At 41.1% G+C, this 25,134-nt stretch overlaps 1 protein-coding gene across 2 annotated transcripts in view; it reads right to left on the bottom strand.

The window, feature by feature from the left end:
- KIFAP3 (kinesin associated protein 3) overlaps nucleotides 1–20,810 on the bottom strand; it is a 71,189-nt gene extending 50,379 nt beyond the window's left edge. For both annotated transcript variants that reach the window (XM_056356062.1, XM_056356063.1), the window contains exons 1-10: nucleotides 20,664–20,810; nucleotides 15,758–15,889; nucleotides 14,336–14,490; nucleotides 13,149–13,204; nucleotides 12,499–12,640; nucleotides 10,873–10,972; nucleotides 9,998–10,122; nucleotides 9,527–9,625; nucleotides 8,683–8,861; nucleotides 6,207–6,369 (exon numbers count right to left, since the gene is read on the bottom strand). In XM_056356062.1, the coding sequence (XP_056212037.1) occupies nucleotides 6,207–6,369; nucleotides 8,683–8,861; nucleotides 9,527–9,625; nucleotides 9,998–10,122; nucleotides 10,873–10,972; nucleotides 12,499–12,640; nucleotides 13,149–13,204; nucleotides 14,336–14,490; nucleotides 15,758–15,889; nucleotides 20,664–20,695 (1,183 nt within the window). In that variant the 5' untranslated portion in view covers nucleotides 20,696–20,810. The remainder of the gene's footprint in view (nucleotides 1–6,206; nucleotides 6,370–8,682; nucleotides 8,862–9,526; nucleotides 9,626–9,997; nucleotides 10,123–10,872; nucleotides 10,973–12,498; nucleotides 12,641–13,148; nucleotides 13,205–14,335; nucleotides 14,491–15,757; nucleotides 15,890–20,663) is intronic.
- Nucleotides 20,811–25,134: the final 4,324 nt, after the last annotated feature.

Genomic DNA, 25,134 nt, shown 5'->3' with positions numbered 1-25,134 from the left:
GAGGAGTCAGAAAAATCTTAGAAGACAGACTTCAAAAACTTGCAAGCTTATACAGAAATGACCTTACGAATTTCAGTTATACTTTCCTGATAATTCAATACAATTCGCCAACAGTACAAAGCAGGAATATGGTGAAGGCTTTTAACTTAAAGTTAGGTGGGATTCTGTTTCTGCTTCAAACACAGTATTAGCGACACTGACCTCTCTATACTTAGGAGTTCTGTATTTCTCAACTTCAAAAATCCATTTTACTCTAAAGTCTGCTGTCTAATCCATAATTAAGGTATCTAAATAAGGTGCTGGGTTCTAAGACACATTGTGCACCCAACACTCTCCTCAGGTGAGTTAGACATGCTAGGTTTATTTGCACTTCTAACAAGGATTTAGACGTTCAATGTTAAGAGATGGTTTTGTTTTGCATTTCTTTTGGTAGGGGTTTTTCATTTGTTTGTTTGTTGTGGGTTGTTGGGGTTTTTTAAGCCTTGGCCATACTCACCACAAATGATAAAAAAACTACCATTAAAATAAATCCCTTAATAATTACTGCTTTCCAACAGACTGGTCCCTGTAGTTGAACTGTTACTTAATGTGCTTCAGCCAGCCTCTACTATAAAGGAATGGAGACACCCCAGGCAATATTCACACAACAAGTATTGGAACCAGCTGCTGCAGAGCCACCTTAGGAAAAAAAGGTTTCTCAATTTAATTGGGAAAACAGGAGGAAGCATAAATTTTACTGCCATTAATAACTTCAAGCAATCCCGATATGACTTTACCTCACCCTGATGGCTGGACATGTGCTTTTTGTTAGGGTCTCTGCCACATCTGACCCCTATTGTTTGCTCACTTGATCAGGTAAGAAAATGTATGTTGCTTTATAGGATAAACGAGGCCTATTAAAGTCAGAAAAAACACTGCAGTAGCCTATAAGAAGCTCCATTTTTCAACAGATGTGTGAAGCTCCATAATAAGTTCATTACAAAAAGGCCAAGCAAACTCATAAAGAGAACACATCTACTTTAAGCCTTCTTAAAAGAAACTTTCATAAAAGGAATAGAACATTAAAAACCCACAGCACTCCGTTAATTAGAGAGCAAAGTACTTCTTGGGTTTTTAAACAGCAGTCAACACATAATCCAGCTTGGCTGCATACCGTATCAAGACTCGATTGTTAAAGAAACCCAGCATACAACTGTTTGGCAATTCTTTGATTGCTCATTAAACCTAGCTTGTAAAGAACGGAAAAATTTCAGAGGAATTTCAGCAGTTTCCAGAAAAGATTTTACATAATAAAACTCTCTAAAATTCTATCAATGAACCTAGTGAAGATGGACTCTCCAGCGAGGACCAAATCAGACTGTCAAAGTCGCCCTCTGCTCTATCTCCAGCTTAAATAAAGAACTCGGAGTTTGGAATTTGCAAACTATGGCACAGCCCTTAGACTTTTGCATAAGATCAGGTGCCTACTACTTCTCAGTGTACTGACATTTAGTCTTGGAACACTGAGAAATTGAGAACATCAGGCCAGGATACTCATATCAATAAGGCATATAGGCTCAATAAGTACTGTGACTGCCAAAACTGTACCACTGCAACTTGGGACTGATCGCATTGTATCTCAGCATGCGGTATAACACACACTCATTTACTTGCCTGAATACAAATCCACAAAGCCAATTCTCTTTCAGTCACTAATATGTATTGGAAAACGTAACCCAAGATATTTACCACCACCCAAAATCTTTTTGAGGTTGAACACCTTGGCACTGTGCAACACTTTCACAGCCACATGCACAATCCTTCTGCACTCCATGTCCCATTTGGGCCCAATTTGCAATTGGTACTGGTTTGTGACCTGCCCACTTTTCAGCTCACCAATACCCGCGTTCAGTCAGCCCTCGATTTTCAAGAGCAGCTAGCAACTTCAAGCAACCAAGGAGACACACTTCAGTCTGACTTGCGAGCGTAACAGGTTTACATTCTTTAAGCATGGCTTGCTCTGGGAAGTGCATGAAAAGAAAATGGCATTTCAAGACAATATGCATTCAGTACACCTAAGAACAATCCAGCAGCTCAAAGGGATGAATGCACACATCATAGAAAAAAAAAGTTTGCTCCCTGCATGCAGCCAGACAGACTCCTTTTACCCTTTGAGCTGCAACACAGTTCCCACTGCAACAGCTTTTGCACCATTCCCTATCATTCATAACCTTGTGAGAGGAATAACTAACTCAAAGGTGGACCCAGGAACTGAAGTACTGCCTGCCACACCTGCATACTGCCAGGAACTCCTTCTGAAAAAAGGTCCACCAAGAAGTCTGCAGCCTGCCATAACACACACAGCAGCACTCAGCTGGTTCTGCTGTACAAACTTCCTGCTGTTCTCATGGAGAATGGAGAACTATTTGTCTCGCTTCACAAAGGCTAAGAAACCACTCAGAACCAGCACAAAATAGCACCCTTATTAGAATAATATGAATCACAAGCTGTGCGTGTATTTAAGAGAGCTGTACTAAAAATTTTGTATTTGGTTTGGCCAGTTAACTGAAAAACAAAGTGGATTTGGTCCAAACAAGGAGTGAGTTTTTTTCATTCTTCCTTATAGACAATGTTTTCTTCCGTTTGTTGCCAGGGCATTTACTTTAGGAACCAATCACACATCCAGGGGAAGAATTATGAAAAAGGGTAACGTTTCCCTTCTGTCCAGTGGATAAGCATTCCTAGGGATAAAGGATGTGAATGTGTTTATTCTTGAAGTTAAGCTCTACTTTTCTCCCTTTCAGTGAGAATACTTTTCCACGAGCTAATATGCTAACCACCACAGTACTGTCTGTATTCAGAGCAAAACATTCCTCCACTCCACTTCACTTAAATATATGATGTAAAGCAAATGAGAGCACTGCAAGAGTGAAGCAAGCCTCCACAGAAGAGTCTATAGCGTGCTGCTTTGGTCTCTACTTCTGAGGTGATGATTAGAAGGCACTGAATCTGTGTTTTCCACATTTCAGGCAAATGTCTAGCTTAAACCACTTGGTGAATTCACATGAATTCTCACCTTAGTCCACTGAAGCCATACTTCACTGACACATAAAGCATTCACAGAGAGAATGTATAAAAAAGAAAGATCAGTCCAAATACAATTTCTAAGTATTAAAGCAAAGCCACCAGCACCAAAAAAAAAGTTCTCCACAAAGCCCTGGTGACTCAACAATTACAAGGGTTTTCTTAAAGAACTGAAGGCGCACAAAACAAAATCTCTTCTCATACCCTCTAAGCAGCATGCGTATGGAGAAACATAAATACAGCAGGCCACAGCTCATAGGCCTCCACAGCTTTGTTCCAGCTTCTGATCTCAAGTCTGAAGCCAAATTTCCCTCAACTGCACCCAGTTCTTTGAGATCCAGAACACAACAAAGGCCAGCTGTAGTTGATTAACTTGGGTGCCCAGAGAGCGCAAGAGGAGTCTTATATACAATACTTCAGACTTGTGAAGAGAAGCCGCAAAAACTAGCAAGTGGTGTTGACTGGCAAAGCTACATGGGGAAGCAGGCATTGGCACTATTAAAAAGGAAACCAAGACTAAGCAGAATTTCTCATGCCCATGCTTTCAACAACAGCCTCAACACTCTGGAGTAAAAGAAAGAAGATGGTCCTTCTCCAACATATCCATGCCATACTGAGTCCGTTCCCAATAGCTCAGTTGAAGCTGGTCCAACTCCTCTGCTTCCAGCCTCCACCTACATTTAGAGCCTTCCTGCACCCAAGCCACTAAATGTCCCTTGGAAAAACAGCATATCTTCCAGAACTGCAGACTGCAACCACCTCACTGCTCAGCCCTAAACCGCTGTCTGACAAATCCTGTCCTTTAATTCTTTGCAATCTCAACTCTCCCTTTAAACACCTACTACACTCATCTCAAACCCAATGCTAAAGACTCAAACACACAGCATGCACAAATGTTAAATTTCAGTAGGCTGAGTCAACAAACTTGACCTCTTGGCATTAGGAGCTGTATGGTAACTTGTCAACAGCTGTTGAGGTGTGTTAGCACTTTAAGGTGACCTGCAAATGTAAGCCGAAGGGTACTGACTTGAATAATGTGTGTTTAATACCCAAGTAACCCATATAAAAGGGGCATCTGGCACACGATTATTTTATTATCAAGGTTGCAGGCTTCCCTGAGACAGGATACACAAAGTGATGTATTTGAGAATTATCTGAATAACCATATGAAGAAAAAAAGTTTCACAAATCACAGAGCTGGCTTAAGAAACAAGTAATACACAGTATTTCTACATACATTTTCTAACCAGCACACTGTAAAACAAGTATCAAGAATTTCTACAGGGAGGAGCTAGGGCAAACAGCACATGCCTCCATGCCAAAAAAAAAAAAAAAAAAAAAGGATCTGACTTCCAAGTCAAGCAAGGAAAGAAGAATCATCCATGGACCCACATGGACAGTGAAGCTTCTGGAAGTACTAGCAGAAGTACTAGCAGAACTTGCCGTAGATTACCCTAACAGCCACTTCAGGAACAGACTGCAATTTTAGCAGCCGGTTCTTCTGAGCTAAACAGCCTTCTGCACAAGCCTACTTACAAGTCCAAGAGAATGGTGTTTGAAGAGAAATTGTCCTCTCCACGTTAGAATTGGACACTGGAAAGCAGATTTTTAACTGGTGAGTTTAGTCTGACTAATATTAAATGGAGAACAACTGGAAGCAGGGACTTCTCTCAGTAATTTGTGTTGTGCCATTGCTTGGCGTGACAAGCACCCAGAGGCCCTAGCCTTCAACCACAGTGCTAGAACAAAAGAAACAAGTTCCTGCTTCAAAAAGCTTACAATGCAAGCTGAACCAGACTACCTAGCTCCTCTCTCAAACAAGAAGAAAATATTATTTCCTGACCAGCTCCACTTCTCAGTTTACTGCCAAATAACATTGTCGTGAGGGGAAGAAAAAAAAAAAGTATAATGAAGAGAGAGATTCCAAATGCCATTTTTCTTCTCCCTCGTAGCTCAGCCCAGAGGAGGACATCAAGTGCAAACATGGATGTGGGGCAGAAAGCATAAAAAAAAAAAGTCTGAGGCATTTCAGGATATATCAGGTAGCTGTTATATTAATCAGCAACAGGATTAAGGCTTCCAAACCAGTGTAAGTTTTCATGGTATTAACTTGTATAGTAAACAGCAATAAGGTCATGTTGAGGCTGAATATAAAACTGAGAAGGCGAACAACCCTATGAGACTATACAAAGCTAGAGGAGAAAGCTCACAGACTCACCATTGCATTTCACTTGTTCCAACCACATCTGCATACACTGGCTGCACTGGACTTAGGCACATCCCAAACCCAACATATCTCAGAAAGCTTTAATGACATCTTGCACCAGTGTTTCACACAAGATCCTCAAACTCCCACTTCAAAATGAGCGCTCAACAATTCTGATGGCCAAATCCTGCTAAACTTTTAGTGTATCTACTGGAGTGGCCTCTAGATAGCATCAGCCAAAAAGCACACAAGGAGCAATAAAATATCCCTCCTGAGAACTCTAGCTTATAACAATGATCAAATTAGACAATCCTCTGCTTTTCCCAAACTCATTATGTTCTCCATGGCTGTCCCTCACAGCCAACAAGAAGTTTCACTTGTATCTGAAGTACTCGCATGATTTTACGCGACTTACAGACTGTCAAGCTGAATGTCTAAAAAGTAGTACTGCCTAGAGCTGAAGCTGACAAAGCTGGGAAATTTTTAATCTATCTGGACCATTAAGGTAACAAGAGACAGCAAATATATCAAGCTTCACAATATTTTTTTAATTTTTTAAAAAGGTAGTTGGTATCCCATCAGCAAAGCTCTGTGAAGTTGCTGGCTGTTTTTCCTGGGTGCTCCCCCAGTACTACCAGCATCACCCACGTGTCAGTTCACATGGTTTTCAGGTAGCTATCAGAGTTATTTTTAAAGACCAGAAGACTCATTCAACAGTTTAACAGAACCCAACAATAAATCTGCTGGGAACCATGTAATTAAATTTCCACTTAAACCTGCATCTGAAAAGATGGTTTGAATGATAAAAAGTTAGTAGTGAGAAAGTTCTTTAGCAAAGAGAAAAGTGATGTAGCAACTTCTACGCACACTCTATCATGACGCACACAGTTTCACTATCCCTGCTGAAACATCTATATTAGAACAAAAGAAAACATACCTAGAAGTGCAGTGAGTTTGGGAAGCAGACCGACTTGTACCATTTTATTTCTTAGGCCTGTGTCAAAGGAGAGATTTAATAAGAGTCGAAGAGTGATGTTCAGCAGGTCTTCATGTTCACAGGGTACCATTTTCACAAGTTTTTCAACAATATCCATTTCAACCTGCATATCAATAAAAACAAAAATCTGTAAGCCATCCAAACGTAGGTTTCTCTTCAATGTAAAAGCCCTCTCTGTGTTATATGTTCACACCCATGTGTATGCAAATACATATCCAATTTGTACCCACAATAGTGACTGTCAACACGTTTTCATCTGAAGCAACTTTGGTTATGTCTTTGTGGTTGAAGTCTTCTAGATCGGTTCAAAACCTTTTTTGAATCCAAAGAGTTCAGATATCTTAGAAATATTCCTCACAGTTGGAATACTGCAAGAATCTGGTCGAGACATCACTTGCAAGACAAAATTTTGGGAGGGCTGAGAACTCATTTAAACTCAAACACAAGCAGCCCTGGAGCAACTAACATTACAGCCGAAGAGATACCCAACCAAGAAAGGCAGAAAATTGGCATCCAGAAAGAATTTGAGACCTCTCATTATGAATTTCAAATGAACCCCTAGACAGAACTTTGCATGTGCTCTCAGAAGAGGCATACCATCCTGTACATTAATTTAATAAAAGCATGAAAATAATCCTGAAACATGTATCACTTTCAAATTAAGAAGTGGAATCCAGGAACTGAGAAGTGGTATCAGTTCCTGAGATCGTGTTCCCTTTACCAGCCAGAAAAGACATTTGAGCATTGACTGGCAAGACTTCAGAAAGTTTTTTATCATCTTTTAAGCATTAAGCAACATTTTTCTGCTTTTATTTGACATAACCTTTTAAATGCATTCATTTTCTGTTTCCCAGAACCTTCTTTGGCCAGAAGGAGCACATAAAATTACTTTGCATTCATCAAACTTTTGCATGTATGTAACTAGCCTTCCAGTTATACACACAACAGAATGAATACTAAGAAAAGAAACTACAGCTCTCCCCACACGGCATCAAACAACTGACTGGATACCTTTGATCAAAAATAATCAGATAGCACGAATTCCTACTTCACTGTTTTGAATTTAATATGGCACTTGAATACCAAAGGAAAGAATGTGCTATAAATATACATAGATTATTCAGTTTTACTTGAAATCGGATGTTGCACAACTAATCTTGCTTCATTTTGCCTTTGACATTTTTGTGTTATTGCTTAATATAAATATTAGAACACCTTCTCCATTGGTAGGTTCTGTGGAGAAAAACGTATTGTGTCTATTGTCAGTAAGAAATGCTCAAACAGACAGCTGACCTGAAGCATACAAACCTTTTCAAAAGTCTTTTCAAAACTGTTAAAACACTGCAATAAAATAAATCTAACAATTTTGTTTCATTTGTCTTTCTACTAAATCAAGTGGAATGCAAAAGTGTGCCAGCAAATCAGTGGGCTGGAGAGCTAATTCTTGTTTTCCTAAAGTCCTTCAGGGCATTACACAAGTATAAACTAAACCAATGCCCAATCATCTAATAAACAGTCTACATTCCCCCCCAAAAATGCATGCTTGGTGTCTGACTTTTGTTAAGAAATCGGATACCCATATATAAATAAGGGAAGATACCTCTTGCCTGCAGTGTTTAGTGCATAGACATTCAAATGACAGTTCCAGTAACAAAGATACAATTAATTTCCTATTGCATTTACACAGATATTTTCATCTCACAATCTAAGTGTAACATTAATCTCCGATTACCTCTTTGATAAAAAAAAAATTATTTTCATTTATCAAACTGGCATAAAGGCACAGAAATGAAAACATGTATCTACTAAAAGCCATCAAGAAATCAGTAAAGAAGATACTGGGCTAGAGGCTAAAGAGAAAAAATAGCTACAATTTCAGAAGTTTGAGACTTCATCTAAAAAAAGTTTATGATGAGCAACACTGCCTCCAGTTCTTACGAGCCACTGGCAGCACGAAGGAACAGTTGTGAGGTGCCTTTGAAGACCAAGCTGACCTATGAAATATGAAAAATAATCTAGCAAACTGCAAAAGGATAACTGCCTCTCCCTCCCAGACAATACAGGGCAGAGGCAGTATGTTGTCAAAAGAGTCTAGTTTGAGGGCAGGGTCATGGGCATCTCCAGCAGTGGGGCTATGACAAGACTTTAGGGCGCTGGCTTCAAAATTTGGAATTTCCTATATCGTATTTTGAGGTAGCTTCACTGTATGGCATGACAGTTCTTCAAAAATTATTGCAGTATGTTACACTGGATGTTGTACTTCTTTTCTTTTACTCATTTTACTAGTAACAAAGTAGGATAATCTGTGCTACAGATATTTAGCATGGGGACAGAGATGTCTCCCGCTTCCCTCCAACCGCACAGTTTTCAGAGTCCATACCTTTCTGATATTGCAGTAGAGTGCTATGAGCCTTACCATATCATTTTTGTTCTCCATAAAAATGCTGAGTTTCTTCAAGAAAGATACAACCAGGATAAGCAGCTCAAAATTATCACGGTCCAGTGCTTTCACTAACATATGGACAATGTTCTTGTTTCTCATCTTCAGCTCAGTGCGAGTATCCTCAGCAAGATTTAGGAGCAGGTAAAGTGCAACTAACAAAGTCAAAGACAAATTACAACAACAGATCAAAGACAACAGAACTAACAAGCCTCTATATACACATTAAGTGCTTAAGACTTTCAAAAGTATTCAGCTCCCTGCCCAGTGCCTTTCGAAGGAAACTGACCATGAATGCTTTTTATTCTCATTTAGAAAGCATTTAAATGATTAATTCTAATAGTGGCTTTGAAAGTAATATAAAATCATGTTCACTAGAATCTGTTTATATTCCAATGGGAACTATTGAAAAGCTATGCCACTCGGATAATTTCAACCTAACATTAAGCTTATTTTAGTACAAAAACTTAAATAAGCAGAAGCTATTCAATGTGAGTCAGATACAGGCCAAGTTAAAAAAAAAAAAAAATCAAATGTACACAAATACTCAGCGCCGCCCAAACCAACATATCATGAGCAAAGAAAAGTGGATCACTTTTGCTATTTTTCCCCTACGACTGTCTGACAGTATGCTAATGATTTTTAAAGTGATCTATCAATCTGATTAAATACTCATCTTTTCCCTATTCTTTGGCAATGCTCTTCCATATTCATCCATGCATTTAGTATGTTTAAGACATCCTGGTTATGAAAAGCGTCTGATAGAACCCTCTATACACATTCACTAACAAGGAAATAATTTCCTGTTTGGATTTGGTACCTCTGAGCAGCTGTTCCTGCTTGACAACCAGTCCTTGATATTTCTTGTACGTTTTCTCATAGTCCTTTTTCAAGGTTTGATTTTCAGGATCTTCATCAAGTAAATCACAAAAGTTAAGGAGTTCAGATAAATGTTACAGAGCCTAGATGACTGTGTATTGTCCTCAAAGGTGTTATTCATTCACTAGTAAAAAGCAAGAGATCTATGGAACAGCAACTATAAAGACACTACCTTAGCAACAACTTGCTACATCTGTAATATACAGCATTATTTTTTTTCTTCGCCTAGTCCTGGATGTATTACATCCTAATAGGCAGCACAAACATTCTTAAGACATACTGCTGATAAAACTTTTTTTTCTTGTGTTGTTTTAGTAACTACAGCTTAGTTGCTGTACGCTCATCTCATATAAGCCAACAACAGCTATCAAGTCAGAAGCCATCAAGCTGCCCCAGCATATCAAAAGGATATCAGCTTTCTTCTTTTTAGCAAGTTCTTCCTGCCAAAGCTCATGTCTCTTCAGTTCATGGTCTATGATATTCATACACAAGGCTCCAATTTTGTAGTGTGTTATTATTCCATGAAATTGAGAAAAACTACATTGAAGAAAACACATCTGTGAGAAAAAAAATAAATACAAACCACCCCAAATCTGTTTTGACATCTATGGTAGCAGTGCCCCAACTCTGCATCACTTGTATTAAAAAAAGGTATTTACTCTGTGCCCCATTATAACACTTCTTTATTGGAAAACTATTACAAAACAAGAACAATTCCTGAAAACATGAATATTTTTTCCAAACTTGTGGAAAAACAAGCAACAGTTTTCTGTTCCAAGTCAAAATAAAAGCACATTCCAATTTTCATGCATAAAGGAAAATCCAATCAGCCCCACTTTTCATAATATAAGTGTTTCAGAGGACCGTCCACTCACCGTTAATATCATAGAGGTCTAAAATCAAGTTGCAATGCAAATTCTGTTTGAATTTTTTCTAGGCAGGGTATGCTGAAACACTGGTATATCTAAATAAGAGCAAGCACCCATTTCAGTTTTTAATACTGTTTCTTCCTTGTAGGAATGCTGAAGAAATTAAAAGCTGGCAGCTCAGCCTGTAAGCTATGGGTCAGAATCCTTACTGGTTTCTTTCTGGCTCTGCTACACACTGCCTCACCACGGGGTTCTTTTTTGTGCCTCCATTTTGTCACTTGTAACAAGCATGTTTCTCTCTCAACAAATTTTTTGCCCGTTTCAGCGAGGTTTTACACTGCCATGCAGAAAGCAAATGAAAAGCCACTAAGCAGAGAGAAGTTTCTTATGTTCCTATACACAGAGGCTCTGCACTCACCTTGAAAAGCAGAAGAAAATATAAATTATATTGGTAGCAAGTTCCACGCTTTGTTTCCAGTCCTCCCTCAACACTCTAGCCAATGCACCCAAGGCAGTTTCTGAAGTGAAACAACATTTAGATAAGCATCAGCATTTCACTTCCCTGTTTTTGTATTGTGAGACTTAGAATTTGAATACACCTTATTCCACATATATCAAGTTTTCCAATGGAAGATTTTCAGAGGTACCTCATTTTAACAGGTAACACTGCTCACAAGTTCTGTTTGGAGATGTTACTAAAATAGAGTACCCTGGGTGGTCATCCACTTGCAAACCATAAGAGGTGACATGCAAGGGAACTGCAACCTAACACCAAGGTCAACTTAAAACTACTACTAAACTGAAGATCTTGTGGTGGTCTCTGCCAGCTGCATGTTGCATACTACACTGTGGCTGCCTACTACACTACTACCCCTACCTAAAACCATTACTTTTACTTCCAAATCCCCTTAAAATTCTACCTTGACAACTATCGTTTTTCATGCACTTCTATTTATTTCCCTCCCCATAGCAACTGTATTATTTAATGATTTTATTTATATTTCCTCTTGTCATGCTTCAGGTTACTTTTCCTCTCTGAATCACTTATCTTTTCTGTTCACTTTCCCCTATCTAGTCCCTCTTCATGTACACCATGTTACACGATCAGAATGAGAAAAGCAGCAGCTGGCAATTTCAAGCACTGGAATATTCACAACAACTCATGGGGACAAGCCATTATTTGATGGCTTACTATTCCCCTTCATTTCCAATTCTTACAATAATCTTGCTTACTGACATCACAGGATGGGTTGAGTACATACTGGAGTAACCATTTACTTGAGGAATGTGGGAGTACAAGAGCTCAGTAAAGGAGACAAAGGGAACAAGTTAAAAAATTAACTGAATTAAGACACTAACCTACCATCATTTCAGAAGTCTGGTTTAGATTGCCCTTATCTTTTGTTTGTCTGACACCTTTACAGAGTGTAAGGTCCTTTTTTGCCTCAGAAGAAAGGGACAATGGGAAATAATAATGCATATACATGTACACATATGTATTTACCAACACACACTATTCCACACTGATGTAGCTCTCAAAATGCACATGGGACAGCACATACGTATGCAGACACAAAATGACAGCAATGTGAATGTGCTATCATGCATTCCAGTAAGATTTTAAAATGGATCCATAAGCAAAAAGAGTATGGTGTGCTAGTGAAATACTTGGGTGATACACCCATATACAATTTATTAATTCTCTTGGAAACTAGACACCTAAACTTATGTCAGCCTGCAAACCCCAGTTTCAAAGCAAGCTTCCTGATCTTCAGGATATAACACTACATTCTCTTGTTCCAGCAGCAATGCCAAATGAAGTTAATTTAGCATCAAAGTAACTAGGTTCAGAAAAAACAGATGAAGCCTGTTGAGGGCAGGACAATTTCTCTTAGGCCCACCTAAGAACAATCTAAATGGCATCCATTTGTAGACAGATCCAACTGGGCTTTGACAGCCAGCTTATTACATACTGAGAAGCACAGCCTAGCAAGTTAGAGAAAATCCCAAATTAAGAGAAGTTACCATTTGTTTTTAAAATTACCATTGATAAGCAGTTCTTCCAAATTATCAGGATTCCTAGCCAGCTGCAGGATGAGGGCAGAGCCACGCACCTTGTCAGGAATGTCCTCATACAGTAACTCAATGTACTCATCCATGTCATTGATGTTGGCAACTTCGTCAATCTGAGATTAGTCGTAAACAAGGGTTTCACAGAGAAGGACAGATGTCAATTCAACGCAATCAATCACAACATTATTCAACCACAAGACAAAAGAGTGCACACCTTTGAGTTAAGATCTTAGGAAAAAATAAAATACAAGGAAAAAAATTCAACATATCCAGAATCACTGCCAATGAACACCAGGAAATCTGAGGAGATTTAATTACAAAAAACAAAGGATGCTCAGACACAACTCCCTGCGTCCTGTCCGATGTTCCAGACCTCACTTGCTGTCCTGCTGCGTGTTATAGCTGGAGGGGGGGGGGGGGGGGGGGAAGTATGCAAGTCAAATATTTTACCCTTTATGGAGATAATTTTTATTCCATTGTGCAGTATTTCCAAACCAAGTTCTTTGTTTAAAAAACAAGCAGCAAAAAAACCTGAGAATTCAGCATTTCCTCTCCCCCCCTCCCTTATATAACCACTTAAGTAAATGGGGTTTACATTTCTTTTCTAACACCAATATTTACCTCCATTCCTTCAAATGGGGGTGGATCTTTTGGCTTACTAGATTTCTCTTTTTTTTCTGTAAAGAAAAAGACATGGTTGCAGTTAAGTCACACATATTCACAGATGAAAAAAATACCCAGTATTCTCATAGTAAACATACTGGTTAAATCAAGGTCAAAGTCCTTTTGTGTTCAGCTGACCAGCCAAACTAACACAGCTAAGGTATGTCAGGTTCCTGAAGCGGAACGGCCCACAGGGAGCAAAATAAACCCTCAGATCCCTTTCAGCTATTCAGTATAAACGATCAGCTACAGCCCAGTCAGCTGGGGAGACAGAGGGTAACACACCTTAGTGCAAGCCAAGTGACAAAACTCACTTCCACAGTGACATACCTTAGCAGCTTTGATTCTGCCTGTACACTGTGGCAAAGCAGCCCTGTGATACACCAAGACATATATACAGAATAAAAGAGGGTAAACATCCAAAGCAGTTACAATTAGGGCATGTAAATAACATTAATCTTAGTTTTAAACTCATCCCATTAAGGTAAGAATCCAATTGAGAACAAAATTTACCGTTTTATGATTGCAAGGAGCCTTGCTAACCACAAAGTAATGCAGGGTCAGGTGTTAAATATGAAACTGTCCCCTGAGCAGAAAGTTTAAGACAAACTTAAGACATAAATAGGACCACCAGGATGCCAGGAACTTAAGAAGATGAGAGAACTACCCCAGGCAGTCTGCTACACTGTACCCAAGTCTGTTACACTCCGAAACTCCTCACTCCAGCTTTACAGACAGCGCAAATTCAGCCTAGGAACACTACCCTTGCAACAGGTGATGACAGATCTTTCTAGGGAGATACTAGTACAATCCCTTGATGTCACGGGCAAGTGCAGATGCAACATGAAGAGACCGCACCAAACAGTGGAATCTCTACCTCTCAAGTCCTGCTATAGCACAGGGCAGCCAGTAAGAAGCATCCATACTAAGTTTAACTAACAAAAATATACACTTTGGTTGTTAGAAAGATAAGTCCCGCCCTCCAGTTTTCCAAGTGTGATTTAACTATACATCTTCCCCACTCTCATTACCTCTGGAGAAGTCATACATCAAGCAGGTTCGGATCTCAGCTAGAAAAACCTCACACAGTAGTTATTCAATGCTGAAGCAGCCGTCCCAAGCTACTTTGTTCCTGTATTATTTACCTTTTCCCACCGAGGCATCTCTGCGATTCTGCAGATAGTACAACAGCTGTTCTACCTCTGCAAGTTTGGAGGGGTGAATGAGCTTGCATTCTTCAACCACCTTTCGAGCCAAGGAAGCAATGTCTGTATTTGCATTAAGACTCTTCAGCCGAATGCTGCAACACAGATAGGTCTCTTCTCAGTTGTTAAATTTGTATATCTTCAGTCCTTCGATTTATGTTTACACAGTCATTAATTTCTTGAAGCAGAAATGTGATCCCGATACCCCCAAAGTCCATCCTATGGCTTACAAAGGAAATGCGAAAGCAGTGGCTCTCTACAACTCCAAATGGCAAGTAACTGTCAAACAGATTTGACAGAGCATAACCGTCCATCAGCTGACAAGCAGCAACACTAAATGCAGCTGTACAAACAGATCCCTTGTAACTGCTGTAAGACACAGCAGCCAGTAATTTATTTGCAATACACCCCCAAAAAAAGCACGCAGGACTGCAAAGTAGTACTGCATACACAAAAAAACCAAAATGAGAAATGGCTATGGGTGTTGACTACACAGGAAGGTTCCGTTGTGGTGCCTGCAGATGCAGTGTCAGCAGTCTCCCACAGATCTGTCAGACCTGCAGTCAGGTCCACAAGCAATGAGCAGTAAGAAATCTCTGTGGGCACTAACAATAGGATGGATCAAAGGAATTCCACCATGTTGCAGATGCAAGTTATGTTGATTCATCTGAAAAAAGATGAACATTTCTGATATCTGATATTTAAGACAATTTAAGGATTCTCTTCACCCCCCCCTCAATTATTCTTCTTACATTGCATTCAGACAGGTAGCTACTTCAGCTCAAATTTTCAAAAAGAATTCAGTATAGAGACAAAACCCAGGAAATGTCCAAACTTGCAGCTTGGAAACTAAATTTATGATAATTCTGTGGGCTTTTCCAATGGGGAATATTTTAATGCTCTTAAAAGAGAAATACTAGGCAAAACTAAAACACAGGTATTATAGTGAAATCACTAGCAGGGGTGACAGATCAAAACAACAGGAGAGCCAACAGCTAAAGCATAAGGCTGTCAGAAGGTTCAATAGTATTGCTTGCTCCAACATTAACCATCATTTGAGTAGGAACCAATCACTTCTCTCTACTTCAAGTTCTCACCACATAAAATGGGAGTAATCACTTTTCTTTACAAAACACCTTAAAGTACACAGATGAAAAAGTTTACAACATGTGTTTTAGTTGTTAACTTTCCTAGGCACACATTGTTTCCTGGCTTCTAAACCCTCTGCTAATCTAGCACTGAGTTTTATAAAGATTAGAACATATTATTTCTTACAGGCTGTTGATGCTTTGAGTTATTGAATTTATGACTCTACAAAAAACAGGAAAAAAAACCTATCAGAACATGCTAAAATGACCTTACATTTTCTGACACTCCTTGCGCTCCCCCAGCATGGGGTCTCCCAGCTCTCCCAGAATCGTTGCTTCCACTTCATAGTGGACAATGAGGGCTTTCTCAGATGGATGAACATCTATGTTGCCTCCTTTTACCTTCCTGCCACAAATAATAAAAAAATGAGTTACTGATTAAATGAAAAGCTCAGAAAACATATCAGAACATAGATCAGTAATAGCCACCTGTCTCCTGTTCTATTCAGACCCTAAACCCAAGCACTGCCCTCCTTGCACACCATATTTCATTTCACACAGCTGTAGCAAAGCTTAGTGAGAGTGGCTTATCCTTAACTATTACCTCTAGTACGTACAGAAAGACCCAAGCCATTGGTGAAGCCTTAGTCACAGATGTAAGGAAGAAACAGGATAAATCTTTGATTTCTGAGTCTCCCAGCTCTCTTAAGGAACTACAATCAGGAAGAAGATGCATTTCACAGAGGTGGTGAATTTCCCAGTTGATTCCCAATTACATTGTCAGTATTGAGAAATCTTCTGCTAATGACATTGATCTAGTACAGTCATTTACAAATGGAAATTTTTTCCTCAAGGACTCACCTGGCTAAATCTTAACAGTTAAAAAACCTACCAAGAATGAATTCAAAGTAATTTGTATTTCAAATTAACTATTCTCTCCTGAAGCACTAACATCTTTGCTATGTTCTTTACCTCACTGTGTGTGTTGCCAGGCTCAGGGGATTACCAGATCAACAGCTGCCATCAACAGGTATAAATTAAGCATGTTTACCTGCTTTTCTACAGCTACAGATATTTTGGAAAAGCATTCTCCAGGAAAGCACTCTGGGTACATCACTGCCAAAAGGGCCTATCCTGCTCTCTCCTCCTTTGTGCCAGCAACCCCATGTCCACATAGATACAAGGCCATAAGGAGAGGCCATGGATCAAAGGCCATAAAAGATATATTTCATTTCTGTTTTCAAGCAATGGGAGAACCACATCCAGAGATTTTAGTTACACATTTCTGACTTTGGTGGTAAAGCTGACACTTGCCCATTTTCGCCTTGGTACTGCCAACAGAGTATGTACAGCCACACCACAAATCAGGCTGCTAAAACACCACAGACGAAAAACAATGTGGGTTTGGGTTTTGGTGTGTGGGTGGGGTTTTTGGTTTGTTTTGGGGTTTTGTTTGGGAGTTGGGTTTTTTCAGACAGATCATGTCAATAAACAGATTTACAGGTGGCTTCACCAGTAGTTTTATCAGCATAAATGAGACAGCAGCTAGCTATGGCATTGGGACAAATAGACCAGGGAAATCTACTTCAGCCTCGCAGTGCTGGAAACATTACCAAATCCGGATGCAGCCTTCAGTGTAACCACTCTCTTCAGAGAATATTTGCAATGTGTGTCTCCATCTACCCCACTAGTATGGTGGCAGCTTTTCCTTCTGCAGAACAAAACTGCAAAAAATTTCTTTTTCTTGAGATAGAGCTGCCCAAAAAAACCCACAAACCACAGAAAGGTCTGCTGTGGGAAACAAAAAGTCTAGTTCAAGTACCAGCCTTACAAGGGCATAAAGCTACCAGGCAAACAAATACAGCTCACTGCTAAAGAGCAGCATCTTCCTTGATGAGATTGTAGCAGAACTCCATTTAACACTTAATATTTTTTTGAAGATACTTGTGGTTTTTTCCCTTTAGTGGTACTTTGAGGCGAATGCTTCACTACAGACTGTTCTCACAGAGTCCAGCCTTGCAGGGCTGAAAGCTTACAGCATATCTATTTCAGAAAAAACTGGCTCTTGCTCCTTACCCCCAAAAATATTTCCCCCATATTTAGACCTACCAGGAGATCCCAACCACAAATGCTCCTCCTGACAGTCAATCCTCCATTAAGTGACAGCTTGGTAATATTTAGGGATAAAAAGAACAAGATTGGTAGAGAAGTGGCCTGAAGGAGTTCAGCATAGTTCTACAAGAACTAAGGTGAACTAACAGCTCATAATTGCCAAAAGGATTAGATCTTCCCATGTCTTCCCTGCTCCTGGCAGTCACCTTGGTTCAGCGTGAGGGCTTGTCAAACCCGTTCACGGCCAATTCCAGCAATCCAACAGAGAACGCTTCATGTTTTGGGTAGACAGAGTTTTTCAGTGCGTTACTTAATTCAAATGCTCTATAGAAAGGGAATAACGCTTCTGTAAAGGGCTAAAGAGGGGTAAAGAGGAAGGAGTAAGACCTCCTTCTTCTGGCAGCAGTAAACCACTGATGAGCTTAGCAAACCAGCAGAACCTCAGCTTAAGACTGCTTAAAAGGTTTTAGCATTTCCCCTGTTTAATTCTGTCCTTAAGAGGAACAGATGGGTAAGCTGAAGAATTTAGAGCCACAGAGATTTTCTGCCCTCTCACATTGACAACCACCATCATTACTTGAGGTATTTCCTAGCTAAGAGTCACAAATCTATTCACATCCAAGTTCCCCCTCTGATAAAAATATTACCCTGTGAACTGCTTGAAGACCTATACTAAAATGCACTACCCAGCTACTGAAGTTGTTTTCCGTTTGGAAAACATTGCATTCAAACTGCCAGCATCACTCAAAAAAATTATTTAAAAAAAAAATATTTAGAGAAACAATCCCCCCTCGAATCAACAAACATGTTTTACCGATTTTCTGTCCATCTTGAGTTTGTAAGTCACTTCCTAAAACATTTAAAAATACAGACATTCTTGTAACTGGTAGAAGCAGCAATGCACTGGGGAGCTCTCACACATCAGCCTATCCTTTCACTTCAATTCACTGCCTGCTTCATCAACAAGAATCCTGCTGTATGAACGGTTTAAAAGAGGAAGGCCTTTTCTACAGACAAAAGCCGTGCTAGCTGAGCTGACATAACCGAAGCTGGTGTGTGAATAACCCTTTATTAATTCCTTCAGGGGGCAAAAGCAAAACCAAACTATCCTAATTACAAGTGGCACAAACTGCATACATGGATAAGGCTGAAAATCTAATAACAAATCCCAGCAAGTCAGACTTGGTGGGAGGATGACTGACTGCTCGTGGAAGATGACAAAGGGAAATAGGGATCAGAGGAGCATTAGACTTGCACGCAATCCTAGTCACGTTACACAGCACAACAGATGTTTTTTGGTTTGTGCTCCCTAAAAAGACAGAAAACTCAACTTTTTGCAGGGATGACTACAAAATAAAGAAGATTTCTCAAAAATCACATAAAATGGCACAAACAGAACACGCAAGGCTAAAAATAGGTGCTGCTTTAAAGTTACAGCTATTTATTTAATTACAAGTAGCCATTTGATTTTTATCTGTCATCACATTTATATGACAGAACTAATGTTCAAAGATTATCAAGAAGTTTTTTTCTCCATTGTTTCTATTTATGGGTCTTAATATGTGGTATATGAGCAAAGGGGGGAAAAAACCCAACAAACCCTAGCCAGCCTAAACAGCAAGTTTATATACTTGTAGCAGCAGTTAATAACTGGAAAGAAATAAAAAAAAAAATAATCAAAAACCAAAGAAAGAGCAGGAACTCCACAGGACTCAAGATGTCATGGATAAAATCACCCACATGGCAAAAAAAAAGAGTGACAGTGTTCACACATCACATCTTAACACAGGCCTAGATGGCCTGACATCTTCCAGGATTGCTAGCACTTTTGCTCTGAAACAACTGATGGAGATTCAGTAGTTGTCTACACATACCCTATTCTTTAGGCTGACTGGTCTCACAGAGAAGACAGACGGATAAAGGCACCATTCATTCATCATATCTTCAACATCACACTGAGATCAGCCAGCTTTACACACCACAGTTCCTCCCAGGTCCATCCCAACTCCCAAACCATTCAATTCATCCCAACTCATTGCCTGCCCCGCCCCCCCCATCCCCTCCCCAATCTGCCATGCCATGCTCTAACATCTCCCCCAAATCAGTTCATCTTTCCCAGCTGCACCCTGAACCTGCCCTTATTGCCTCACATTCCCTCCCCTGGTCCCTAAAGCAACTACCTGCCCTATCCCAACACCCACACAACCCTCCTCACTCATCACCTAACAGCATCTATTACACTCCTCCCAACTTGCTGCCACCTCAGTGCATCACCCCAAACACAGACCATCAAGGGCCACCACAGCCACCCCCACACCAGGGCATCCCTCCAAACTACCACATTCCGTTACCACCAGCACGCCATCTCTCAAGCTACCCTACACCCACTTTATCACCTTCACTCATTCCCTAACCCAGCCTCCTGAGCCCCCTGCCCACCAGCCGCCCCTCAGCCTGCCCCAAACACGACTCCCATTCAACAACCACTCACCCCAGCACCTCCCACCCACACCATAACCCCCAGCCATACCATCCCAATCCCTCCACCCACCTCAGGATCTCCCTCTCAAAACACTCCCCATTCCCACCTCCCCACCCACAACCTCCCACCCATCCCCAAGCCAGCCCCCCCACCTGCAACACCTCAGCCCTAGGGCCCATCACCTCCCCGCTAACCCTTCCTACCCTCCCTGCCCCACAACTTCCCCCTCAGCCCCCACCACAGCCTCGGCTCCCTCATACCCCCCCACCCATAACCTCCCACCCAGCCCCCCCCATCTTCAACCCCTCAGCCCCACGCCCCATCACCTCCCCACCCCATAACTTCCCCCCCAGCCCCCACCACAGCCTAAAACCCCTCAGCTCCCTCATAACCTCCCACCCAGCCCGGCAACACCTGTCTCCCACCCCGCAACCTCGCCCGCCCCACAGCGTCCCACCCGACACCGCGCCGCCCCTCAGGACAACCTGCCGCGCCTCAGCCCCACGCCCGGCCGCTACCACAACCTGCCGCGCCCCGGCCCCACAACAGCCACCCCCCCTCCTCCCCAGCCAGCCTCCCCGATTACCTCTTGAGGTACCGGGCGTCCTCGCCCTGCATGGCGGCGGGGAGGGGAAGGGGGGGGGGGGAGGCCTCAGCAGGGCGCGGCCCCGCAGCGCTGCTGTTACCAGGGTGAGCGCAAGCCCCGCCCGCGGGCTCCGAGCGCGCATGCGCCACCTCCACTGCCCGCGGCGGCCACCGCGCACGCGCACTGCGCGGCCCCGCCACCCACCCGCGCTGGGGACGAAGTGGGGGGGGCGCTGTCCCGCCGGCCTGAGGCGTGAGGCGCGAAGCGGCCTCCACACCCCGTGTCCGCCTCACTCGGAGGCCGCTGCACGAATCCTGCTGGCACCCCTGGATGTGCCGTGACATGATGGCTGGGGTCCCCCGTGCCCCTCAGGGTGCAATGGCAGGGCAACAGCCTTCACCTGCTGCGCCAGGTAAGACCCTGGGTCTGAAGCACTTATAGCATGGGGGGTGTAGCAGACCCCTCTGAGGGCCAGGGCTGTGCCACAGGCCTCTCAGCACCCCGCAGGGTCATTATCAAACCCCTATGGTGCCTCAGGTTTTGCCTGCGCCTTCACAGGAGGGCCAGTGGGACGTGGTGGCCTGCAGGCCCATTCAGGGCAGACCTAGTGAGGCTGGTCCCCCAGCAAAGTTAACGGCACTGAGGAAAGTGGGTGGGGGCCCAGGTGAGGCATGGCCACAGGTCCATGAGCCCTGAGGAACTCAAGAAACAGTTGTGTCCTTAGAGAAAGATCGCACCTATTTAGTACCTGGTACTCCAGCAATTGCGAACAGCAGGACTAAGGGGACTTTATGTTCAGGGCTGTTGTGGTGCCCTGCCCCTGAACATCATTACGGTCATCTGAGCTGTCAGTTTTCTTCAGCACCACCTCTCAGCTAAGCCCAGCCCTAAGGCAGGCTTGATCAGCAAGATGTTTTGAAACATAATCATTGTCTTGGGTCAGCAGCAGTGTTGCTTAGCCACCGACATGCAAGAGGCACGAGAGCCCTGCTAACGTAGCTCCAGTCTCAGGCAAGTGGCTGAAAATCCAAAAGCATGTTGCAAAAGTTACACTGTACAGCCAGTACCTGAATCCTCTCTCTCTTTACCTTGTTTCCCAGCCACTCTAATGAACAACCAAGCAGCATCATATCCAAGAGGTATCAGAAATTATCTTAATGGGCTGTAGTTTAACTAAAGTTTGTATCAGAGCAGCATCCACTCTCAGAGATTCTCCTAAGCTATTTATTCTAATATCCATACTAGCAGTAAAGCAGGCTCATCCCCAGCTGCCTAATGGTCCTGCTGTCCCTCTGGGTAGAAACTAACACATAGAACTAGAGGCAGCAGTGTCTTGGCTTTTTGAACTGTACTTTCTTGGAACAGGGTTTCATTTCTGCTTATATATGTAAAACTCAATAGAACTGCATGGGATTAGAAGAGATTGTTTATTTCAAGAGTGCTTTGAGAAGCAGAGATAGGTATTTGGCTTTCAGAATAAAAGGACAATATCACTCTGTAGGACTAACAGCAGCTGAAATAAGATGCAGGGCAGATCCACGTATGTGTTGTTTTCTGGAGTGCTCTTTGCTGTACTACAGGCCCATTACATACAACTGAAACGGTTGTCTACCCAGTCATAGGGGTAATACAGAAATAAGTAATAGGTAACTAAGCTTTTGTTTTTATTTTGGCAAAATATTAAGAATGAATACTTAATACCTACTGCTCCTATTGAACACTGAAAATTTTTATATTTTCCTAATGTGTAACAGAGCAGCAAAAAATACTTTGTGATATCCATGCCATGCCTGCCTTGGTTTTAACAGGAAATGGAAGAAGATAGTACTCTGTGAAATATAAAGTGCTACCTTAGAGCAATTAATTTCCACAACATTGCTAGAACATAACGCTTTTGTTACTATCCTTATTCTACTTTTTATCACAGTAATATTTTCTATTAATGGCTGTTATAACAAAAAATGTGTGTATGACTACCTGATCAGAGCAACAGTTCTTCAGTGATTTCAGCAGGTCTTCAGATAAGCATGAGCCAAACATTAAACTCTGAAGTCATATAAATAAATAGTCTGATATTTCCTCAGTACTAACAACCTGGCAATCATCTATTTCACTGAGAATTTTTTTTAATCTCATCACCTTGCCTACAAAGGGACAATAGTTTTAGACACCTATGAAAAAGCAGGTCACAGATTACGAGATCAGAATGGTACAAAAGAATATGAAACCTAAAAAATATGAGAAAAGGAACATTTATGGCAGTTCAGTGTGCCATGATATTTGGGCTAAAATTGGCTGTTTGTCAGGGCTTGAAAGGACAGCGGCCTGTTTCAGCCTGGCAGCCTAAATGAAAATATCTCAGCTTTGTAGTGATTGAGCCACAAGCAGGGCCAAGATCGGATAATTTTGTCTGTCAGTGACAACCAGTTGATTCTGGGTTTTGAAATGCACATGGCACAAACAACACCTTGTGTTGGATGGTAGATTTTTAAAAAGTAAATTGTAAAACAATTGCTGTCTGAGGTTTGGCTCTACAGCTTTTCCCTGACCTATTGAAGTTGCTTTGCACAATTTCTTATCTCTCTTTTGTTATAGTGTGATAAGTTTTATGGTATTACCAGCAGACACTGGAGATTCCAGTCACCTGCGTGTTAGAAGCATACACAAGGAGAAAGAAAGAGGGGTAGTTGAGGGAGGAGAGTGATCAAGTTGCAAAGAGAAGCTGGAATGTGCAGTATTTCTGTGTTTCTCCTTTTTTCTTTTGTTTGAGTGGGTTTGGAGTTTGTTTGGTTTTTCTTAGAGCAGTTGTAAGAAATACTGTTCTAGAGTGAGGTAGAAGAAGAGATTTTTAGTGAGGGAATATAAAGACAGGTGGAAGAGAGCAGGGGAGTTGCACAGAGAAGTGGGATAGGGAGCGAATGGTAGTTTCAAGAAGAGAAGTTGGGTATGAGGAGTGAAGCAGGTGGGTACACAGAAAAAGAGGAAAGACAGAACTGTGGAGCATTCTCAAATATACAGTAGGATACATGTAGAAGAAATGGACAACATTGTTGTAGAATAAATGTGGATGAACAACATTTTTGTCCTTTGCATTAAAAAAATGAAAACCCTTTATATTGTCAGTGAGAAAGCACACTTTTATGCAAAAAATTAAGACTTTTTTTTTTTTTTCCCTCAAGATGTGGCCAGATGTTTTTAACCAGATAGACAGAATACACTCTGACAGCAGAGCAACACCCACCATACTGTCTCATGGTAACTTAGTTTTATTTCTTCCTTTTTGTTCTCTTAGTATAGAATAAATTCATTATGACTGAAAAGTACTGATTCTAAGCCTGATTTTAAAATCACAAAAGATGTTTCCATTGTCTTCAATGAATTTTTTATATGGGCCGTTGATATATAGCCATGAGACTACATTTTGAAAATGCCTTGGGTCTGATTTCTTCAGAGTTTCATTGAATCCTACACAGGTATTTTTTTCACATCATTGTGAAAAAAAGTCAAACGAAATAACCAACATCACTTTTCTATAGCAAATGGAATTGTTAAAATGTAATATATTAATTTCTGACTTGCGGAATTAAGAAACCAAAGCAACCCTGAGATTTGTAATCTTTCGATGCAATCGAAGATTGCATCTCGCTGTCAGGAAGAAAGAATATAGGTGGATTTCAAGGGGAAAATAGGGAATACGGGATATTTTCCTAGACCTTGTGATAGTGAACTATGTATAAAAATCCTTAAGGCCTTTTATTAGCTAAAATAAAGTACAGCAATCTGAAAGAATGAATTTCAGAGAAACATTTTAAGTGGTTAGCCTATGCTGCTCCATGGGGGATGGAGATGATGTTCTGATGTGCTGTCACATAGCAAGTGATTGAGGTATGGAGGTAATAAACCCTGGGCTGAAAAGTTTATATTGGAAGGAAGAAGTGAGACGAGGCAAAGCAAAATCTGATATGCAAAGGGAAAGTCTGGCTTAACTCTTCTGGATGAAATTAACTTGGGACACAGTTCAAGGTGATTCTTGAATGTCTTTTTGATCAGCAGTGACAGCAACATCTGCACAAGAGAAGGGCGTTTTCAATATGACACATGATTGTGCTGGTAAATACTGGGTGCTCTTGTTATCCTTGAACACAAGACTTCACAAAAATGAAAACAGGAGTCTCTATGGAGAGCCTGATTTGTATTTTAGAATATATCTAGTTCAACACTGAGCTAAGTAAATGCATCAATTTGTGGCTCATTTAAACCAGTGAAGAAAATCAGCTGTAGGTTTTTGTGGTTTCAGATGTAAAAAGAAAAATTTAAAGATGTGAAAAGAAGCAGTTCTCTTCATAGAGAAGCAGAGCTTTCTTTTAACTAGATGTTATAGACTAAAGGGTGTACTGTTTTCTCCCTTGGCTTATTCAAATGAGAATTGCGCACTTGCATGAAACTGATCCTGTTTGATGGCTTTGTACAC

Source organism: Falco biarmicus, chromosome 11 (assembly GCF_023638135.1).
Source record: "Falco biarmicus isolate bFalBia1 chromosome 11, bFalBia1.pri, whole genome shotgun sequence".
NCBI classification, from domain to species: Eukaryota; Metazoa; Chordata; class Aves; order Falconiformes; family Falconidae; genus Falco; species Falco biarmicus.
Note: the sequence above shows the minus strand (reverse complement) of the source record. Positions and strands in the feature narration are given on the sequence as shown.